The sequence below is a fragment of the Ascaphus truei genome, chromosome 5 (genome assembly GCF_040206685.1).
Source record: "Ascaphus truei isolate aAscTru1 chromosome 5, aAscTru1.hap1, whole genome shotgun sequence".
Lineage (NCBI taxonomy): Eukaryota > Metazoa > Chordata > Amphibia > Anura > Ascaphidae > Ascaphus > Ascaphus truei.
In genome coordinates this window covers 177,314,249-177,336,009 of record NC_134487.1, presented here as the reverse complement: position 1 = coordinate 177,336,009, position 21,761 = coordinate 177,314,249, and the positions used below count along the sequence as shown (strand labels likewise).

Genomic DNA, 21,761 nt, shown 5'->3' with positions numbered 1-21,761 from the left:
GGGAATCCTTGATGGAGAAGGATTTAGGAGTGCTTGTAGACAGCAGGCTTAGCAATAGTGCCCAAAGTCATGCAGTAGCTGCAAAGGCAAACAAGATCTTATCTTACATCAAACGGGCAATGGATGGAAGGGAAGTAAACATAATTATGCCCTTTTACAAAGCATTAGTAAGACCACACCTTGAATTTGGAGTACAATTTTGGGCACCAATCTTAAAAAAAGACATTATAGAACTAGAGAGAGTGCAGAGAAGAGCTACCAAATTAATAAAGGGGATGGACAATCTAACTTATGAGGAGAGGCTAGCTAAATTAGATTTATTTACATTAGAAAAGAGGCATCTAAAACGGGATATGATAACTATATACAAATATATTCGGGGACAATACAAGGAGCTTTCAAAAGAACTATTCATCCCAAGGGCAGTACAAAGGACTTGGGGCCATCCCTTAAGGTTGGAGGAAAGGAGATTTCACCAGCAACAAAGGAAATGGTTCTTTACAGTAAGGGCAGTTAAAATGTGGAATTCATTACCCATGGAGACTGTGATGGCAAATACAATAGATTTGTTCAAAAAAAGGTTGGACATCTTTTTAGATAGGAAAGATATACTGGGTAATACCAAATAAGTAAAAATGGGAAGGATGTTGATCCAGGGATTAATCTGATTGCCAATTCTTGGAGTCAGGAAGGAATTTATTTTTCCCCTTGTGAGATATCATTGGATGATATGACTCTGTGGTTTTTTGTTTGCCTTTCTCTGGATCAATAAGTAAATATAGATATAGGATCTGTTGTCTAAATTTAGCATAGGTTGAACTTGATGGACGTACGTCTTTTTTCAACCTCATCTACTATGTAAATATGCAACTATACATATAGATCTCTCTCTCTCTCTCTCTCTCTCTCTCTCTCTCTCTCTCTCTCTCTCTCTCTCTCTCTCTCTCTCTCTCTCTCTCTCTCTATCTATCTATATATATATATATATATATATATATATATATATATATATATATATATATAATACTGAGTTAAGTTATGGTGAGTAAAAAAAGTGACAAAAACCCTCCAAAGCAAATATACAACTGTATGCTCATCTGCATATCTTAGGCAGGTCTGCAACCCCGCCTTTCCCCATTATCACACATCACTTCCACTGCAGCAAGGGATTCTGGGAAATGACATGCAAATGAGCACACAGTGCCACTTTTTGCCTCAAAAACCATTTTTAACATGGTTCTCTATAGGCTTAAGCTTGCTGCATGGTCACAGCTTTGAGCACAGCCAATGTTTTTTGAGGCAAAAAGTGGCACTGTGTGCTCATTTGCATGTCATTTCCCAGAATCCCTTGCTGCAGTGGAAGTGTTGTGTGCTGGGTGATAATGGGGAAAGGCGGGGTTGCAGACCTGCCTAAGACATGCAGATGAGCATACAGTTGTATTTACATATATATATAGATAGATAGATATCTATATCTACTATATATTTCTGAAAGCACTGTATGTCTGCGTCCCTAGGGGAAATCTCACTGGTCCCTTGGCCCGCCCGCCCCCGCACACCTCTCATTGGCCTGAGGCGGAGTGACGGGCCAAAGGACACACAGGGACGGACACACACACACACACACACACACACACACACACACACGCGTATAGGGGGGGTGTTACCTACATTAGCGGGGCTCACTCGCGCGCACCTCCTCCTCTCCCCGTGTCTCCCGCGCTTTCACCCTGCCCCCCCCCCCTCCCCCGGCGCCGCTACAGTCCGCGACACACACACACACCGGGACACACACACACTATTATTACCCCTTCAGCGCCCCCCCCCCACCCAGTGTCAGCGGCCGTGCGAGACCCCCCTTCTATATCTCCCACCTCTCCCCCCCCACACATATACATGCCCCCCCCTCCCCGGCGCTACAACTCACCCCTTCCCCGGCGGGGGAGCAGCCAGTGGCCAGGCAGGCTGCCTTGCGGCGCCGAGTACCCAAGATGGCGGCGCCCGGGACACAGCGGGGGAGCGGCCACAACACGCTGCCTCCCACTCAGATCCACGTGGGACCTGCCGGATGGGTGAGTGAGCGGCCTTCACCTCCCTTCCACCCCCCTTCACCTCCCCTCCACCCCCCTTCACCTCCCCTCACTCCACTTCTCCTCCCTTCCTCCCCTCCACCCCCCCTTCACCTCCCCTCCACCCCCCCCCCCCTCTTCACCTCCCACCCTTCACCTCACCTCCACCCCCCCCCCTTCACCTCCCCTCCACCCCCCCCCTTCCCACCGCTTCCCCCCCTTCCCACCGCCTCCCCTCCCCTTCCCACCGCCTCCCCTCTTCCCACTACCTCCCCCCCCCCCCTTACCACCGCCTCCCCCCATCTCCCCCTTACCACCACCTCCCCCCTCCTCCCCCTTCCCACCACCTCCCCCCCCCCTTACCACCGCCTCCCCCCCCTTACCACCGCCTCCCCCCTCCTCCCCCTTCCCACCACCTCCCCCCTCCTCCCCCTTACCACCCTCTCCTCCCCCTTCCCACCACCTCCCCCCTCCTCCCCCTTGCCACCACCTCCCCCCTCCTCCCCCTTGCCACCACATCCCCCCTCCCCACCACCTCCCCCCTCCTCCCCCTTGCCACCACATCCCCCCTCCACCACCTTCCCCCTCCTCCCCCTTCCCACCACATCCCCCCTTCTCCCCCTTCCCACCACCTCCCCTCCACCCCCCTCCCCTCCACCCCTTTTTCCCCTCCCCTCCACCCCCCTCCCCATCACCCGTTTTTCCCCTCCACCCCTTTCCCCTCCCACCCCCTCCCACACTTCCACCCCTGCCCCCCCCCTCCTCTAACCCTGCCCCCCCCTCCTCTAACCCTTCCCCCCCCTCCTCTAACCCTTCCCCCCTTCGCCTTCCTGCCCGCCTTACCGCCTCCCCACCCCTGCCTCTGCCTTTCACCCGCCCTTACTCCGGCCGCCTCTGCCTTTCACCCACCGCCTCACAGCCGCTGCACGCACTCAACAGACACCCGCCACACTCGACACATACCTGCTGCCTCCCGCCCCTACGCACCGACATCACTGACCCACCGCCTCACACCCTAGCAGGACCCCCACTCACAGACAGCACTCACAACCCACGCCCACCCGCCGCCTCACACCCTAGCAGGACCCCCACTCACAGACAGCACTCACAACCCACGCGCCACCCGCCGCCTCACACCCTAGCAGGACCCCCACTCACAGACAGCACTCACAACCCACGCGCCACCCGCCGCCTCACACCCTAGCAGTACCCCCACTCACAGACAGCACTCACAACCCACGCACCACCCGCCGCCTCACACCCTAGCAGGACACCCACTCGCAGACAGCACTCACAACCCACGCGCCACCCGCCGCCTCACACCCTAGCAGGACACACGCCTCACATTTTTACATCACTTATAGCACCAAAATATACATTGTACTGTGGTGTGGTTACAATAAACCATTTTTATACAACATCGTATTACATTTTCTTCCATCTTTCTTTTCAATATTATTATCCAACCTTTACAACAAACAGTCACCTATTGTTCCACGATTTATAAATAATACTACCTATTACGCATTTACATCCCGGGCAACGCCGGGTCTCTCAGCTAGTCTCCAATAAGCCTTGCGATGATCTAACATTGATTCTATCACCCCCTCAGATGGAAGGTGGGATATGTTCAATCCCCATAAATGTAAATTTGTTTATTACCATGGATTAATTAAATTATTGTTCCTTATCAACTGTACATGTTCCATAATCCTAGTCTTGAGAGACTTGGTGGTCTGACCCACACACTGTATTCCACAACCTCGGGTGAGTAAATAAATAACAAAATCAGTGTTACTGTTAATTAAGGACAATACCATATGACACTTTTTTGTTATTTGAGACGTAAAGCACATTAAGGATTTCATATAGGGACGCATCTTACAATGGCCACGACTGTGTGACCCTTTTGGAAAATTCCACATCTCTACAGGATCTGCAGAATAAAGAAGAAAGACTTGGAGAGACAGAATTGGCAATTGTTTTAGCCCATCTAAATGCAAATTTGGGGCCTGCATGAGTAAAGAGTTTTAACACAGCTGAAGAGACAAAACATCCCGATGTTGACTTAATTTAATTAACCTGTCTGCTATACAGAGTAATAAAGAGTGGAGTGCCTCCTTTTATCTGTATCTCCTATAGTCCCGTAATAATGATCTATCCATGGACACAGCATCTCTAAAGAACTGATTGAGATCATATGAGTGGTAACCACTTCTTCTAAATCTATCATAGAGGTCTCTGAATTGAGTCATGGTTTGAACAATTTCTCCTCAACTTCATAAACTGTCCCTTAGGGATACTGTCCCTCCGAGTAGAGGTCTAGGATGTCAAATGGCCGCTCTTAAAAAGGAATTACGTGAATTTAATTTCCCCCAAAAACCTGAATGTTGAGATAAAGATTTATATACAATAATATATCGAATTAGTGAATGAGTTGGTGTTTAAAGTTGGTTAGTGATTAGCTTGCAATGCATTGATTCAAATGTCATGATATTGCATTACGAGTACCTCTGCCAGGAATCGGGGTGTCACAATTCTCTATTTTGCAGACTGACTGACCCTGTCCCAACCATGGAAACCTCCATAGCTCCTCGCCAGAGACCAAAAGCTGGTCAGACGCAGGCAAGCCCCGGAATGCTCCCTATCCAGCCGGCCCTAACACCGCGTAAGAGGCCCACAGTGCAGACAGCAGCTGCCGCCCCAGGTATATATGTGCATGTAATATTTCCGTCCTAGCAGATGAACAGCTCGGCCTACTTCCTTGGCTGAAAAAATGTATCTGGTTTTCGCTACTTTTCCCCTTAGAACGGTACATTAATTGCAGGCTGGGAGGCCTTTTAACATGTGTGAGTTCTTTATAGACATAATAGTGTGTACAGAAGTCCTAGATCTAACAGGTCTATTCTTCATATGAACAGTTATCCAAACCTCACAGGTCTCTTCTTCATATGTGTAGAGCTTTACAAATTTCACAGGTCTCATAGATATATATATTTAAAATGTAAGAGATACATTTTTAAGGAGAATATCCCCTAATTACCAAAGGTTCAACTTGATGGACATAAGTCCTTTCCACCAAACTATTACAATATTTATTTTATTTTTTTCACCTAACAAGTCATTTTTCTTTCTTGTTACATTGCAACTTCTTTGTGGTCTGTTTTCTTTCTCCAGGTGGAACAGGCAGCGTCCAGCCCCCCACCCCAGCACCTGTGCAGTCCCAAGCAAAACCAGTGGCACAGCCCCAACCACCGCCTAAGCCGGCACAGAGCACCCCACAGGGCCCCACGCCGGTAACCACAGCTCCGCTACAAGTGCCACCTCTGCAGACACCAGCAGCGACTGCGCAGACTCAGCCTGTCCCGCAGCCGCTGTATCTCAAACAGCAGCAACTCCTGCAGCAGCAGGCCGTCTATTATCAGCAGCAGCAGCTACTGCAAACTCAGCAGGTGAGCCAAGTGTATGTGTGTGTGTGCGCGTATGTTTGAGTGACTTCAGGCCGTAACCACTTAATATCTAATGTGTGTGTGTGCATGCGTGTCCCTGTGCCACAGATCCAGGCTATGCAGCAGCAACAGATGCTCCAGGCGTATTACCTGCAGCAGCAGCAGCTGGCGGGCACTATGTTGCCGCTGCCACAGCCGATGCAGCTGGTGACCCCCATGCCGCCGCAGATGCAGCTGTTGGCACAGCAGGCTGCCTTGCAGCAGAATGCAGTGGCACCAAAGCAGGTGCCTTTAACCAGCCAAGCTCAGATGCCTGCATTACCGGCTGCCGTTCAGCCCCCTGCTGCCCAGGAACCGGGGGTGAGTGCTTCATACTTTCCAGGGTAAAAGGGGCATATTTAGTGAGTGCCAACAGGGAATTTCCGGTGGTGCCCGGCATTTAGGAAGGGTTGTGTTGCAGGGTGGCACCGGATATTCATGTCTCTATTTGAGTTCTTGATGACTAATAGAGGGGCTTTCATGGCAGTCCTTCTAGCATAATGGAACATTTAGGATAGCTTGGCATGCTTTGGTAACTGGCAGAGTTAAAGATCCTGTTAATTTTCTTTTAAAACTTCTTTTTTTTGTGTGCTGAATTTCACCTGTTTATTATAACACTGCCTCATCTGCTTGTTTACTTTTCACTGCGTCCTGATAACTGTCTCAGGTTCAGTCTCCTGCTCAATCAATACACAGTGTATCTTCTGCTCCCAATGAGTGGTTAGTCGGTTCTCTTTGATGCATAGGATTTTACAATGTTTGTAGCCTGCTAATACAGCTTGTATGCTTGGTTACTTTTGAGTTACTGTGTATGTTCCTACATCCATAGGACAGGCTTATTGTGATTACTTGGACCAGGTCTATTTGGTCCATTCATCAACACTTAACTTGTTGAGAGGTGTTTGGTTGGAGGTGTGTAAATTAGGGAAGTACCATAGGCTGTTTTCAGTCTGTGGGAACGGGTATGATTAAGGGGCATTTGTGGCTCCGAAACGTCGCCCCCCTACATTTGTATCACCTCGGTCTTTACGCGTATTGTACGTTGCTTTCCCTCCCCCTTGTTGTGTTTTAGTGTTTCATTTCCCCTTGTTTCCCCTCCACCCCTACTCTCTCCGTGTGTCCTTTTTCCCCACCAGAGGTACTCTCTAGGTCCTGTATTGGGCTTGACTTTGTAGCTGCTATTTTTCAATACATCCTTGCCTTTTTTTCATTGACATTTGTGTCTGGTTTTCTTCTTAAATTGTGTGCTGGGGACCTCTGTATATATTACTGATTGTGTTGGGGACTGGAGGTTACCCCCTGTGCCCGTGCACCTTATCGTTACTTTCACACATTTGTTTGGCTGTGGAGTGCTACCTAGCACCCATACTTTTTGTCCCATTAATTGTCCTATCCCACTCCCCCCCTCCTTACTGTCTAGGCTGCTGTTGCATTTTAATAGAGTAGACAGTAACAGACTTATGTCTACTGTTCATTTTCACACTTGACCTGTTTCTACCTTATCTTATTTCCCACTTCTTCACAACATCCATTGCAACCAGATATCCCTCTTACCAACAGTGTATATTATATTGTATTTCTATATGTCTGCCATACCCGATTTATAAACCCTGAGTGGTTTGAATGCTTGTAACATATCACCTACTTGTTGGTCCAATAAAAGGTATCGCACCTACTCCCTCTCCCGCTTTCTTAGTACAGTACATGGTTGTGTTATAGTGAGAGTTATCACATCATCCCTCACATAATATATTCTGTTCTACATATGTTCTTTATGGTGTTTTTTTCCCCTGAGCTTTAACACCGCAATAACCCCACACCCGTGTCTTACAGATGCCCACTCCATTGAGAGCACCGCAAAAGCCCCAACCAGCCCAGCCCATCGCGGGGCAGAAGCTGGGCTCCCTCACCCCTCCCTCGTCCCCAAAGACTCAGCGCGGTGGGCACAGGAGGATCCTGAGTGACGTGACGCACAGCACCGTTTTTGGCGTCCCTGCCAGTAAATCCACCCAGCTGCTTCAGGCCGCCGCTGCTGAGGCGAACCTTAACAAGTCAAAGTGCGTAGAAACACTTTGTATACACTGCAAACACAGAGCTTCAAGCGGTGCTACATATATATCTTTTAATATAGCATATAAGGCCTGTATGTTTGGTACATAACAGTGGTGTAAACATATATACATACATGTGAGTTTGTGTGTATGCATGTATACATGTACCATTCCCTGGTAACATTATTTATATAGATAATCAGACATTAAAATAGTTATAGTGGTTTTATATATAGATAGATCTACACATACATTGTCCTGTCCCATTAATTAATCCATTGGGATCATCACAGACCACTCCATGAGAGCCACGGACGCTAAACCCCAGCAGAGGATTCGTAGTACTCCATTTTTATACAGCATTACACAATATTTCTACCTCAGTCTCACAATCTAATTTTTGCTGCCTATGATCAAGATACCAGCCCATATCTCCTAAGCAGTTTTCTGCCCTGAGACACCTTCCAGAGCTGAATGACTCCTCCCAGCCTATCGACTTGAATGACCCGGAAGGTGTCTTTTGGAAGGGGTAAATATGACCTTGCTTGTCTTTGCCAAGGTCGAAGGTAGTTGACGCCTGTGCAACATCACTAGTTCAAGCAATATCCTACGTGTGTGTTTTTAATAAATCAGTTCTGTACTATGAGAAAATAATACTTGTAGCATTTAAAAAGTTAAAGACTGTTTTATAGACATTTTGAATGTTTCTAATGTAGGAAGCATTTCCAAAGTGACAGCCCCTTCCCCCTCTGATAGGCTCTGGCTCTTGAGCCCCGCCCTCTCTCTAGCAGTGAACCAATTGTATCTAGTAACTGCCCAGGCAATCATATTCCAGGACTACATTGCCCAGAATGCTGTGCAAGAACTGAATTAAATTACCCCGGACGGAGTATGCGATCGATTATAGGAGAACGGATCGATCTGCATCTTAGCTAATCACTTGTCAGTGTGCAGATTGTATTGATGCACATATTGAATGGGGGAAAAAAAAAAAAAAAATTTAAACGGCAGCTTGAACTGCAGCGTTAATTGTTTCTCTGGCAGAATGTACCACGAATAATTAGCTGCTGCCCCCATCCCTGGAACTGCGCCTTTATTAACCGCAGTGATTGCAGTGTAACGGTAGCGAAGTACCACTACCTTACACTCCCACAGCACCGCTGCTCTTTTCTTAATGTATTTGCCCACAGTACAACTGCTGTGGTTTTTTTATTTCCTCTCCCACAGCACCGAGATTTCTATTTCCATAAAAACGGTCTTGTTTTAGGAAGCCTCTCTCCCTCTCTGCTTTTTTGGCACATACATGGTATAAATCGTCCTAAAATCTGGTCCGAATCGCCTTTCTCAAATGCTAATTAAATGTACAATTTTCTCTTTTTTTTTTTTTTAAGCCACTTTGATCACTGAGCGATTTTTTTTTGTTTGTTTTTTTCTGCGTTCCCGCGTACCATGACTACGTAGAAAACGAAGTTGAGATTTTTCTGGGTTTTTCTCTCAGGTCAGCGACCACCACCCCGTCGGGCTCACCTCGTACCTCTCAGCAGAATGTCCATAACCCGCCCGAGGCCTCCGGCTGGAATCCCTTTGACGATGATAACTTCTCCAAACTCACCGCAGAGGAACTTCTGAACAAGGACTTCGCCAAGCTCGGAGACGGTGAGATTCTGTTTGGTTGTACAGCCCAGTAACTTTCCCACGCCGTCTGTACTGAGCAGCTGGAACTCCCCTTCTGCCAGCACTGTAGAATTTTGCCAACCTGCCCCCAAAAGAGCTTACAATCTGTTTTTTGTGCCGCAGGTATTGGGAAGGAAAATGGGAGAGGAAGGGACTTTCCCAAGGTCACTCTGGGAGGTGACACTGGATTCAAACAGAGTCCAGTCACTTCAAAGGCAGTGACATTACCACTGAGCTGCTTCTTTAGTGCTTTCCTAATATGTGTCGGATCAGTGGGTGTGTGGTCGTATGGTCGGTCTGTTTAGCTGGCTCGCCTGGTGGGCATGGGAGAAATAGCCCCATGAGCCAATCGGAGGAAAACAATTTGGGCCGGTAGGAGGGAGGAGAGCAAGGCTGCCTGGCTGCTTTAATGCTGCAGTGTCCTGACAGCGCTGCAGAACGTCCTCCATAGCTGCTCTTTTCTAGACCTCCTGGATGCTCTCTGTAGTTTGCTGTTAAGTGTATATTGATGTATGTATATGTAGGGTGACCAGATTTTCAAAATTAAAAACCGGGACACTTTAAAACATTATACATCACGTCACGCGCCCCCCACCCGTTGCCATGACAACAAGACACTAACGTCAGGCGGTGACATGTTGCCATGACAATGTGGCATCACGTGATGCCTCGTCACCATAATGCATCCCGTTGTCATGTCAACTTGATGCCGCGTGACGTCACGGAGCAGCTCGTTGTTATGGCAATGTGTATTACGTGACGTCGCGCAGCCATGTTGGCGGAATTTGGAGAGGAGGATACAGCCAAAGGCGAGATAAATAAATATATAATAAATAGATCTAAAAAAAATTTATCTCCGCGTTAGCCTTCAATAGAAGGTGGCAACCCTGGCTGCAGTGTGTGTTTCTGTATACAGAGGTAGGCCCTGCAGTGGGTGTTTGTGTGCATAGAGGTGGGGGCTGCAGTGTGTGTTTGTGTGTATAGAGGTGGGGGCTGCAGTGTGTGTTTCTGTATACAGAGGTAGGCCCTACAGTGGGTGTTTCTGTATACAGAGGTAGGCCCTGCAGTGGGTGTTTGTGTGTATAGAGGTGGGGGCTGCAGTGTGTGTTTGTGTGTATAGAGCAGTGATTCCCAACCTTTTTTGTTTGGAGGAACCCTTTAAGTATTTCGTTACATTTTGGGGAACCCCTATCTGGATAACATGTTCAACGGGTAACTCACAAAATAGACGCGTAAAGAAGTGGGGGTAATAAATAATAATTAACTCATACTTTTGAATAAACGTGTATATATTTTGTAATGATTTTGGTTTAAACATCCCCCCCCTACATCTCACATCACCCCCCCTACATCTCACATCACCCCCCCCCCTGCATCTCACATCACCCCCCCTACATCTCACATCACCCCCCACCCCCACGGATCAATCGATCTCTCCCCCCCCTTCTTTCTCCCTCCTCTCTCTCACCCCCCTTCTCTCCTCTCCCTCACCCCCCTTCTCTCCTCTCCCTCACCCCCCCTTCTCTCCTCTCCCTCACCCCCTTCTCTCCTCTCCCTCACCCCCCTTTTCTCCTCTCCCGCTCTCTCTCCTCCCCCCTTCTTTCTCCCTCCTCTCCTCTCTTTCACCCCCCTTTTCTCCTCTCTCTCACCCCCCTTTTCTCCTCTCCCCCCCCTCTCCCCTCTCTCCCTCTCTCACACTCACTCTTCCACACAGTCGCACTCTCGCGCACACGTCACACTCTCGCGCACACGTCACACTCTCGCACACACATCACACTCTCGCACACACGTCACACTCTCGCACACACACTGTCACACTCTCGCACACACACTGTCACACTCTCGCACACACACTGTCACACTCTCGCACACACACTGTCACACTCTCGCACACACACTGTCACACTCTCGCACACACACTGTCACACTCTCGCACACACACTGTCAAACTCTCGCACACACACTATCACACTCTCGCACACACACTGTCACACTCTCGCACACACACTGACACTCTCTCACACACACTGTCACACTCTCTCACACACACTGTCACACTCTCGCACACACACTGTCACACTCTCGCACACACACTATCACACTCTCGCACACACACTATCACTCTCGCACACACACTGTCACACTCTCGCACACAGTGTCACACTCTCGCACACACAGTGTCACACTCTCGCACACACAGTGTCACACTCTCGCACACAGTGTCACACTCTCGCACACACAGTGTCACACTCTCGCACACACACTGTCACACTCTCGCACACACACTCACACTCTCGCGCACACACACAGTCACACACACACACGCACACTGTCACACTCACACTGTCACTCTCACGGTCACACTCTTACACACACACACACACTGTCACACTCTCACACACACGGACACACACTGACACACTCACACTTTCTCACACACACACACACACACTGTAACACTCTCTCACACACTGTCACACTCTCACACACTGCCACACTCTCTCACACTGTCACACTCTCACACACACGCACACGCACACGCACACTGTCACACTAACACTGTCGCACACACCGTCACACTGTCTCGCACACACAGTCACACTGTCTCGCACACACCGTCACACTGTCTCGCACACACCGTCACACTGTCTCGCACACACCGTCACACTGTCTCGCACACACCGTCACACTGTCTCGCTCACACTCTCGCACACACACTGTCACACTCTCGCACACACACTGTCACACTCTCGCACACACACTGTCAAACTCTCGCACACACACTATCACACTCTCGCACACACACTGTCACACGCTCGCACACACACTGTCACACTCTCGCACACACACTGTCACACTCTCGCACACACACTGTCACACTCTCGCACACACACTGTCACACTCTCTCACACACACTGTCACACTCTCGCACACACACTGTCACACTCTCGCACACACACTGTCACACTCTCGCACACACACTATCACACTCTCGCACACACACTATCACACTCTCGCACACACACTATCACTCTCGCACACACACTGTCACACTCTCGCACACACAGTGTCACACTCTCGCACACACAGTGTCACACTCTCGCACACACACTGTCACACTCTCGCACACACACACTCTCGCGCACACACAGTCACACACACACACGCACACTGTCACACTCACACTGTCACTCTCACTGTCACACTCTTACACACACACACACTGTCACACTCTCACACACACGGACACACACTGACACACTCACACTTTCACACACACACACACACACTGTAACACTCTCTCACACACTGTCACACTCTCACACACTGCCACACTCTCTCACACTGTCACACTGTCACACTCACACACACACACACACACACACACACACACACACACACACACGCACACTGTCACACTAACACTGTCGCACACACCGTCACACTGTCTCGCACACACAGTCACACTGTCTCGCACACACAGTCACACTGTCTCGCACACACCGTCAAACTGTCTCGCACACACCATCAAACTGTCTCGCACACACCGTCACACTGTCTCGCACACACCGTCACACTGTCTCGCACACACGTCACACTGTCTCGCACACACTGTCGCACACACCGTCACACTTTCGCACACGCCCTCTCGCACACGCACTCTCGCACACGCACTCTCGCACTCTCGCACACGCACTCTCGCACACGCACTCTCGCACTCTCGCACACGCCGTCGCACTCTCGCACACGCCGTCGCACTCTCGCACACGCCGTCGCACTCTCGCACACGCCGTCGCACTCTCGCACACGCCGTCGCACTCTCGCACACGCCGTCGCACTCTCGCACACGCCGTCGCACTCTCGCACACGCCGTCGCACTCTCGCACACGCACTCCGTCGCACTCTCGCACACGCACTCCGTCGCACTCTCGCACACGCACTCCGTCGCACTCTCGCACACGCACTCTGTCGCTCTCTCGCACACGCACAGTCACTCTCACACACACTGTCACACTCTCTCACACTCTCTCACAAACACACACTGTCACACTCTCTCACACACACACTGTCACACTCTCACACACTGTCACACTCTCGCACACGGTCACACTCTCGCACACGGTCACACTCTCAAACACACTCACACTCACACACTCACACTGTCACACTCACACACTCACACTGTCACACTCACACTGTCACACACACACTGTCACACACACACACACACTCACACTCGGTCACACACACTCGGTCACACTCACACTCAGTCACACTCACACTCGGTCACACTCACACTCGGTCACACTCACACTCGGTCACACTCACACTCGGTCACACTGTCTCACTCACACTCGGTCACACTGTCACACTCACACTCGGTCACACTGTCACACTCACACACTCACACTGTCACACTCACACTCGGTCACACTGTCACACTCACACTCGGTCACACTGTCACACTCACACTCGGTCACACTGTCACACTCACACTCGGTCACACTCACACTGTCACACACACACTGTCACACACACACACTCACACTCGGTCACACTCGGTCACACACACTCGGTCACACTCACACTCGGTCACACTCACACTCGGTCACACTCACACTCGGTCACACTCACACTCGGTCACACTCACACTCGGTCACACTCGGTCACACTCACACTCGGTCACACTCGGTCACACTGTCTCACTCACACTCGGTCACACTGTCACACTCACACTCGGTCACACTGTCACACTCACACTCGGTCACACTGTCACACTCACACTCGGTCACACTGTCACACTCACACTCGGTCACACTGTCACACTCACACTCGGTCACACTGTCACACTCACACTCGGTCACACTGTCACACTCACACTCGGTCACACTGTCACACTCACACTCGGTCACACTGTCACACTCACACTCGGTCACACTGTCACACTCACACTCGGTCACACTGTCACACTCACACTCGGTCACACTGTCACACTCACACTCTGTCACACTCTCACACACACACTGTCACACTCTCACACACACACACTGTCACACTCGCACACACACACACACACACACACACACACACACACACACACACACACACACACACACACACACACACACACTGTCACACTCGCACACACACACTGTCACACTCGCACACACACACTGTCACACTCTCACACACACACTGTCACACTCTCACACACACACACTGTCACACTCTCACACACACACACTGTCACACTCTCACACACACACTGTCACACTCTCACACACACACTGTCACACTCTCACACACACTGTCACACTCTCACACACACACTGTCACACTATCCCTTCCCCCCCCCCCACTTCCATCTCTCCCCCCCGCAGCATCTCCTTCTCTTCCCCATATGCCTACCTGCGGCAGCGGCGGCTGCTGGTTCAGCGGAGGCGGGAAGCTGTGAGCGGGCTCTGAGGGGGGAGGGAGGGAGCCGGGGTGCCAGGGGAGGGAGGGGGGTTGCTGGGGGAGTGAGGGGGGGTGCCGGGGGATTGAAGGATAGAGCCGAGGTTCTGGGGAAGCGAGGGGGGGAGCCGTGGTAGTGAGGGAGAGAGCCGGGGTAGTGAGGGAGAGAGCCGGGGTGCCGGGGGAGGGAGGGAGAGAGCCGGGGGAGTGAGGGAGAGAGCCGAGTTTCCGAGGAGCCAGAGGGAGGGCCAGATTGCCGGGGGAGGGAGGGCCAGAGTGCCGGGTGAGGGAAAGCCGGAGAGAGCCAAAGCCCCGCCCCCGGCATACTCCATCCAATCCCCTGCGGCCCGGCATTCTAAAGCCCCGCCTTCGGCATTCTCCATCCAATCCCCTGCGGCCCGGCACGTTTCTGCAGAAGCCCAACCCCTGGCAGTAAGAAAAAATACTTGCTGGGCTGCTCTGCATCCTCTTCCTCCCCGCCGCCGCGTACCGCCCCCCCCCATCCCCGCCTCCATCCCCGCGCACCGCCGCCCACACAAAAAACCGGGACATTCCCGGGACAGTCAGGCAACCGGTACAGCACACGAAAAACCGGGACTGTCCCAGCAAAACGGGGACGAATGGTCACCCTATGTATATGGTGTATATTTATAATGCATGTGTGTGTGTTCCATGTATGGTGTGTGTGTGTTGTGTACATGGTGCATGTAAAGTATATGATTAATACATGGTGCTTGGGTACATGTCTGTGTATTAGAGTATATGGTGCATGTATGGTGGAAGTGTACATATGGTGCGTGTGTGTACATACATCACATATAGTGCATGTATGTGTGAAGATATATGGTGCGTGCACGATGTGTGCATGCATCTGATATGTGCAAGTGTGTATATTTGTTATTCGTGGGCCAGTCCGTTGGTCTTGCCCCCCCAGCCCAAAATGTGCCAGACAGCCCCTTCGCCAGCAGCTGTTTGTGTGTATCTATATGTAATCTTTCTTCACGTGGGCGGTGACCGGGACATTTATACTTGCAGGAGATACCGGCACCCGATACAGAGGCGGGTACCTCAGGAAGCAGGGGGTGCCCGCAGCTGAAATGAATGTGGTTCAACTATGGAGACCCCTTGCATCAATACTATGTAATTAAAAGAAAAACAGCGTGATCTCCTGTTTGAGATGTGCAGAGGGAGGGACCGCTTCTGTCTGCTCTCACTGCGCAGCTCTTCCAGACTCATGCAGCCCGGTAGGGTTAACGTAGCAGGAGTCCCATTCAGAAGGCCCCCGCTGTGATTATCCTAATGGAAAATTACCCCCCCCCCCCCCCCCGCGCCCCCCTGTGCTGCACTTGGCTGTGATCAGGCTGCTCTAGGGCCGCGGTTCCCCCGCTCCAACTGCAGGGCAGAGATGAATCTGGCCGCATCTGCAGCTGTCTGCCTGTGTATCTATATGTAACACAGCCCTTATTCTCCCTGCAGCTGTCTGCCGGTGTATCTATATGTAACACAGCCCTTATTCTCCCTGCAGCTGTCTGCTTGTGTATCTATATGTAACACAGCCCTTATTCTCCCTGCAGCTGTCTGCCTGTGTATCTATATGTAACACAGCCCTTATTCTCCCTGCAGCTGTCTGCCTGTGTATCTATATGTAACACAGCCCTTATTCTCCCTGCAGCTGTCTGCCTGTGTATCTATATGTAACACAGCCCTTATTCTCCCTGCAGCTGTCTGCCTGTGTATCTATATGTAACACAGCCCTTATTCTCCCTGCAGCTGTCTGCCTGTGTATCTATATGTAACACAGCCCTTATTCTCCCTGCAGCTGTCTGCCTGTGTATCTATATGTAACACAGCCCTTATTCTCCCTGCAGCTGTCTGCCTGTGTATCTATGTAACACGGCCCTTATTCTCCCTGCAGCTGTCTGCCTGTGTATCTATATGTAACACAGCCCTTATTCTCCCTGCAGCTGTCTGCCTGTGTATCTATATGTAACACAGCCCTTATTCTCCCTGCAGCTGTCTGCCTGTGTATCTATATGTAACACAGCCCTTATTCTCCCTGCAGCTGTCTGCCTGTGTATCTATGTAACACGGCCCTTATTCTCCCTGCAGCTGTCTGCCTGTGTATCTATATGTAACACGGCCCTTATTCTCCCTGCAGCTGTCTGCCTGTGTATCTATATGTAACACAGCCCTTATTCTCCCTGCAGCTGTCTGCCTGTGTATCTATATGTAACACAGCCCTTATTCTCCCTGCAGCTGTCTGCCTGTGTATCTATATGTAACACAGCCCTTATTCTCCCTGCAGCTGTCTGCCTGTGTATCTATATGTAACACAGCCCTTATTCTCCCTGCAGCTGTCTGCCTGTGTATCTATATGTAACACAGCCCTTATTCTCCCTGCAGCTGTCTGCCTGTGTATCTATATGTAACACAGCCCTTATTCTCCCTGCAGCTGTCTGCCTGTGTATCTATATGTAACACAGCCCTTATTCTCCCTGCAGCTGTCTGCCTGTGTATCTATATGTAACACAGCCCTTATTCTCCCTGCAGCTGTCTGCCTGTGTATCTATATGTAACACAGCCCTTATTCTCCCTGCAGCTGTCTGCCTGTGTATCTATATGTAACACAGCCCTTATTCTCCCTGCAGCTGTCTGCCTGTGTATCTATATGTAACACAGCCCTTATTCTCCCTGCAGCTAAGCCTCCCGAGAAGCTGAGCAGCTCCGCAGAGGATCTGCTCTCCGAGTTTTCGGCTCCTCCTGTCATAACGCAGCCTGACACTTTCGGACCGTCCCTGTTTGTCGGTGAATCAGGTGAGAAGTCAGCCCCTCACCTCCCGTGCTTCTCCATGTCCACCCCCCTCCCCCCAACATCACCTTCCACGTCAGGAAAAACGGAGAATATTCTCCTAAACCAGTGCTCAAGGTAATTCCCAAAGATGCATCCACATATTAATCACTGTAGTGGTGATCCACAAATGATATCTTGTTTGTAAATACGCATATGTTGATGTGACCAGGTAAATGAATGTGAGTAATGACAAGAAAATGGTCATTGGTGCTCACAGTTGAGGGTATGGGAATGGCATGTAGGTGTCTCGGATATCAAGGAAACCCATATAAAAGGGGAAACCTGACCCATGAGTCCAATAATCCAAAAACCCTTAGAGCTAGACCTCTGATGTATCAATACTTAATCACATAAGGGTACTCACGACCTTCGTTGTATGGAATCCTGGAAACGGCGTGATCTCAGCCCAGGGCGAATGTGAAAGGAGATTCCTCCCGACGGGGAAGGATACTGGCGGTGCACTGCGTGTCAACACGTACTTCCGGTGCGTTCCAAATGAAGGAAGGATGACGGATGCTGGATCACTGTATCAAAAGGTTTATTGAACATATAGCAACATTTGTGGTAAAAACAAGACTCTTGAAGGAAACCTCTGACGCGTTTCGTGCAGTCTGTTGCACTTTGTCAGAGTAATGTTCTTTAGAAGGGAAAAGTGAACGAAACGCGTCAGAGGTTCCCTTCAAGAGTCTTGTTTTTACCACAAATGTTGCTAGACGTTCAATAAACCTTTTGATACAGGGATCCAGTGTCCGTCGTCCTTCCTTCATTTGGAACGCACCGTAAGTACGCGTTGACACGCAGTGCACCGCCAGTATCCTTCCCCTGCCCAGAAGAGCTTGCAGTCTAATGTGATACCTGCACACGAGGGACTTCTTCGTTTTTGATTCGTGTGGTAATTGACTCCTTCACTGCCAGAGGAGGCCTGCAACACTTTGTGCAGGCTATTTGTGCAGCACGTACACTTTGCTGGCAAGATTATTTGTTCTACACAGAGGTCTAAGTATCTATGCAAAGGAAAGTTGTGAGAATCCTCGTTCTCCTGTCTCTCCTCCTCCATCATTTCCTGTCTCTCTCTTTCCTCTCTCCTTCTCTCGCCTTCGCGCCTGCAGCAGCGGATAAATCTGTAGACTCGCAGGGACGGGAGCCCAGCCCTCCGCTGCACAAGCCGTCTGATCCCTTCTTACCTCTCCCTCTGTCTGACACTCCAGGTAAACAGATAAACGGACAGCTAGGGAGAGCGTTACTAGTTTCACTTTTAATTACACAGAGATTTTTTTTTTTTTTTTCTAAATCCTTTTATTGAGATTTAAAAAAAAAAAAAACACGTTTACAAACTTCCTTATTGCAAGAAAGTGATTTATATTATAATAATAATAAAAAATAAAAAAAAGTTCATTCCTTGTAGTTTTCAAGCAGACCTTTGACCAAAAGTTTAGAGGTATATTCTATAGAGTACGTAGCGGAAGCGTGTACCATTTTAGGCCAAAAACCCCCATTGAACTGAGAGATCGAATTAACCCTTTAGAGTTTCTTAACCACAATATCTCTACTTTCCTTTCGTGGTAGGTGTGAGTGTAGTGCTTTGCAAACAGCTTTCCCGGTGCCCAGGACAGACATTTTGACCTGGGCTTTAGGTTGCTGAGTGGGGGGCGGTATAGGTGCTGCCAGTATGTTGACCAGTAGCTTTCCTGAATCGTATTGCTGTTGTTTTTTTTATATTGTAGAATATGTTTAACATTTAGAACTTCTTCTGATAACTTGTGGGGGTGGATTCCGCGCGGGCAGAAGAGGAGGCTCGGACAGCTAATCACTGCAGTTGCGCCCAACTTCTGGGTTCAGCAACCCATACCTCCCATCCCCTCCGCCGCCAGGCTCCCCCCCCCCCCCCCCCATCCCCTATCGGCTGCCCTTACTACACTCACTCGCAACAACATATCAATAGACTCTGTTTCATGCGCAGCATAACAGGACAACATTGAATCCATTCACCCTTCCCAGGGATCTGTATGTCAAGCCAGTTATCAGAGGGGGATTACCACTTCTTCTTTTGCAGACCTTCAGTACCCCTATCTTTATTTTATTAAGCCAGTGTGCCCAGCATGGGGACGTGGCCTGCGTAGGCTCCTCCATTAGCTCGCTGACTGTCTCATTCCTTTGTTGCTCTCTGTCCTAAGCTTTGCTGGCTCTGCATAGAATGTGCTCCTTTATCTGTAATTTGTTTTTTTCTTTTTTCCCTCTTTCCTTCTGCTTTACCCAGAGAAACTGATTGAGGGTCTCAAATCTCCCGAGCCCCCGCTTTTGCTCCCTGACCTTGTGCAACTGGCTGACCCCTTTGGGAGCACCTCGGAGGCTGTGAATGGTAAAGATTGTGGGGGGTGGGAGGCCATATTAAAGCACCAGTCTACATTGCTAAATACAACACATATATCTATTTCCACGACTTTTTCAGCAGTGATCCCGTTTTTCTTTTTTACAGCAGGTTACTTTATCTTTATTTTAACTCGCTCCCTTTCTCCGCCCCAGCAGGCGCTACAGCTGTGTTTCATGAAGACTTCCCAGAGACTTGTCAGAGGAACAGCCTTATCCTGAGCTTCACTGACGCGCATCTTTGAAGTCCAGTGATTTCACAAAATAAGAGGGGCTTAGAAGCCTTGTTAAATGTTGGTTTTTAGGCTCCTTTTTCAGGAACTAAACAATCGTCAGGAAAAATAAATAAATCTAGAGATAAAATGAGACCTGTGTATAGCAAAGTAAAGATATAATTAACAAACATGATGGGAGACTAGTGCCGAAGGTTCCTGGAAAGTGCCTGCGATTGGTTGTCAGTGATAAGATGGCGCCACACGCAGAGGGTTGGTGCTGTACGTTCTGTGTGTCTCTCCTTGCCCCTTGTTCGCTGTTCACTGACTCCCCCTGTCTGTTCCTTGCACAAGGGAAATTGGAGCTGGCTGTGGAGAGTCTCATCCCTGGGCTGGAGCCTCCGATGTCCCAGCGCCTCACGTCTCAGGCCGACTCTGTTGCTTCGAACCGCACAGGTTGGTGACGGAGAGAGGCGGAGGATGTGATGTTATATGTTTTCCTATAGGCCCCGCACATGCATTCAAGTAGAAACACGAGCTGCGTGTCCGTGTCAGGAATAGGGGATCACAGGCTTCACAGACTAGGAATTACATATAAAGATGTAGCCAACGGTATAGCACCCATCCACGACCCATTGCACTGATACTGATGCCCTATTTGGATCAACATGTAATGCGGCTCCATTGAAAAGGTGGGATGGGTGCTGTTTTTTTGATGCACGCAATATTTAACGCAATGCATCTCGTTAATGCGAGCTACAACATGTACTACATTTGTACAATACCTAGTCACAGCGTAACCAGTGCCCCACAGAGATTATGTAACGGTGTGATGGCAGACACAGGAGCAGTAGGATTGAATATGGACGGGCTGGACGTCTCGCTACGTAGCAGAGAATATCAGCATGTTGATGGTATGGGGTATTTATCTCCAGATTATTGAAATGTCTCATTAGAAAGGTGGGTTTTATTTAATGGAGCTTTGAAGAAAGGGAAACTATGAGGGGGGGGGGGGGGGGAGAGTTCCAGAGATACGAGGCAGGGGGGGAAGGAAGGACACTGGGTGAGAGAGGATTTTTTTTTTTTGACATTTACAGGAAACACTAGGGATTTCTACAAATATTATGAACATTTTACCTACAAAAAAAAAAGATAGATACAGAGCTTGACATTAATGTGATTCATGCAGCATTTTGATTTGGAAATACACTGACTGCAGAATGAATTATTTTCCTAACAGGCTTACAATGTAGTTTTTGGTGATACTTGTCCCACTGTCGTGTGAATCTGGGCTCAAATTGGGTCATCTGACTTAAGAGGTCGGGCAAAAAAAATCAAAGTTAAGAATTAGTTTCTTTTTTTTTTTTGAGTCATTTGCTACCTGGGAACTATTGTAGGAACAGATCTGTTCGTTAATAGATGGAAACAGCTTCTTTATGAGATGAGCGGGTGTCCTCATTTTTCTCTATTGTGGGAAGAAGCTAGAAAATTGCTTTGGTTGCAGTCACATAAGTTGTTGGAAAATGGTCAAATAAATCACTAATGCTTGGTGTAAATGGACTGCCAGGTGGGGCTGTTGTAAGATTGCAACGTTA

At 49.4% G+C, this 21,761-nt stretch overlaps 1 protein-coding gene across 14 annotated transcripts in view; it reads left to right on the top strand.

The window, feature by feature from the left end:
- AAK1 (AP2 associated kinase 1) overlaps window positions 1–21,761 on the top strand; it is an 84,215-nt gene that overhangs the window by 43,593 nt on the left and 18,861 nt on the right. For 8 of the 14 annotated variants that reach the window (XM_075601316.1, XM_075601314.1, XM_075601313.1 and 5 more), the window contains exons 10-18: window positions 4,622–4,776; window positions 5,247–5,521; window positions 5,627–5,878; window positions 7,391–7,614; window positions 9,107–9,264; window positions 17,434–17,550; window positions 18,697–18,795; window positions 19,845–19,946; window positions 20,521–20,622. In XM_075601316.1, coding sequence (XP_075457431.1) covers window positions 4,622–4,776; window positions 5,247–5,521; window positions 5,627–5,878; window positions 7,391–7,614; window positions 9,107–9,264; window positions 17,434–17,550; window positions 18,697–18,795; window positions 19,845–19,946; window positions 20,521–20,622 — 1,484 coding nt within the window. The remainder of the gene's footprint in view (window positions 1–4,621; window positions 4,777–5,246; window positions 5,522–5,626; window positions 5,879–7,390; window positions 7,615–9,106; window positions 9,265–17,433; window positions 17,551–18,696; window positions 18,796–19,844; window positions 19,947–20,520; window positions 20,623–21,761) is intronic. The other 6 variants (XM_075601319.1, XM_075601317.1, XM_075601315.1 and 3 more) reach the window with 3 other exon arrangements.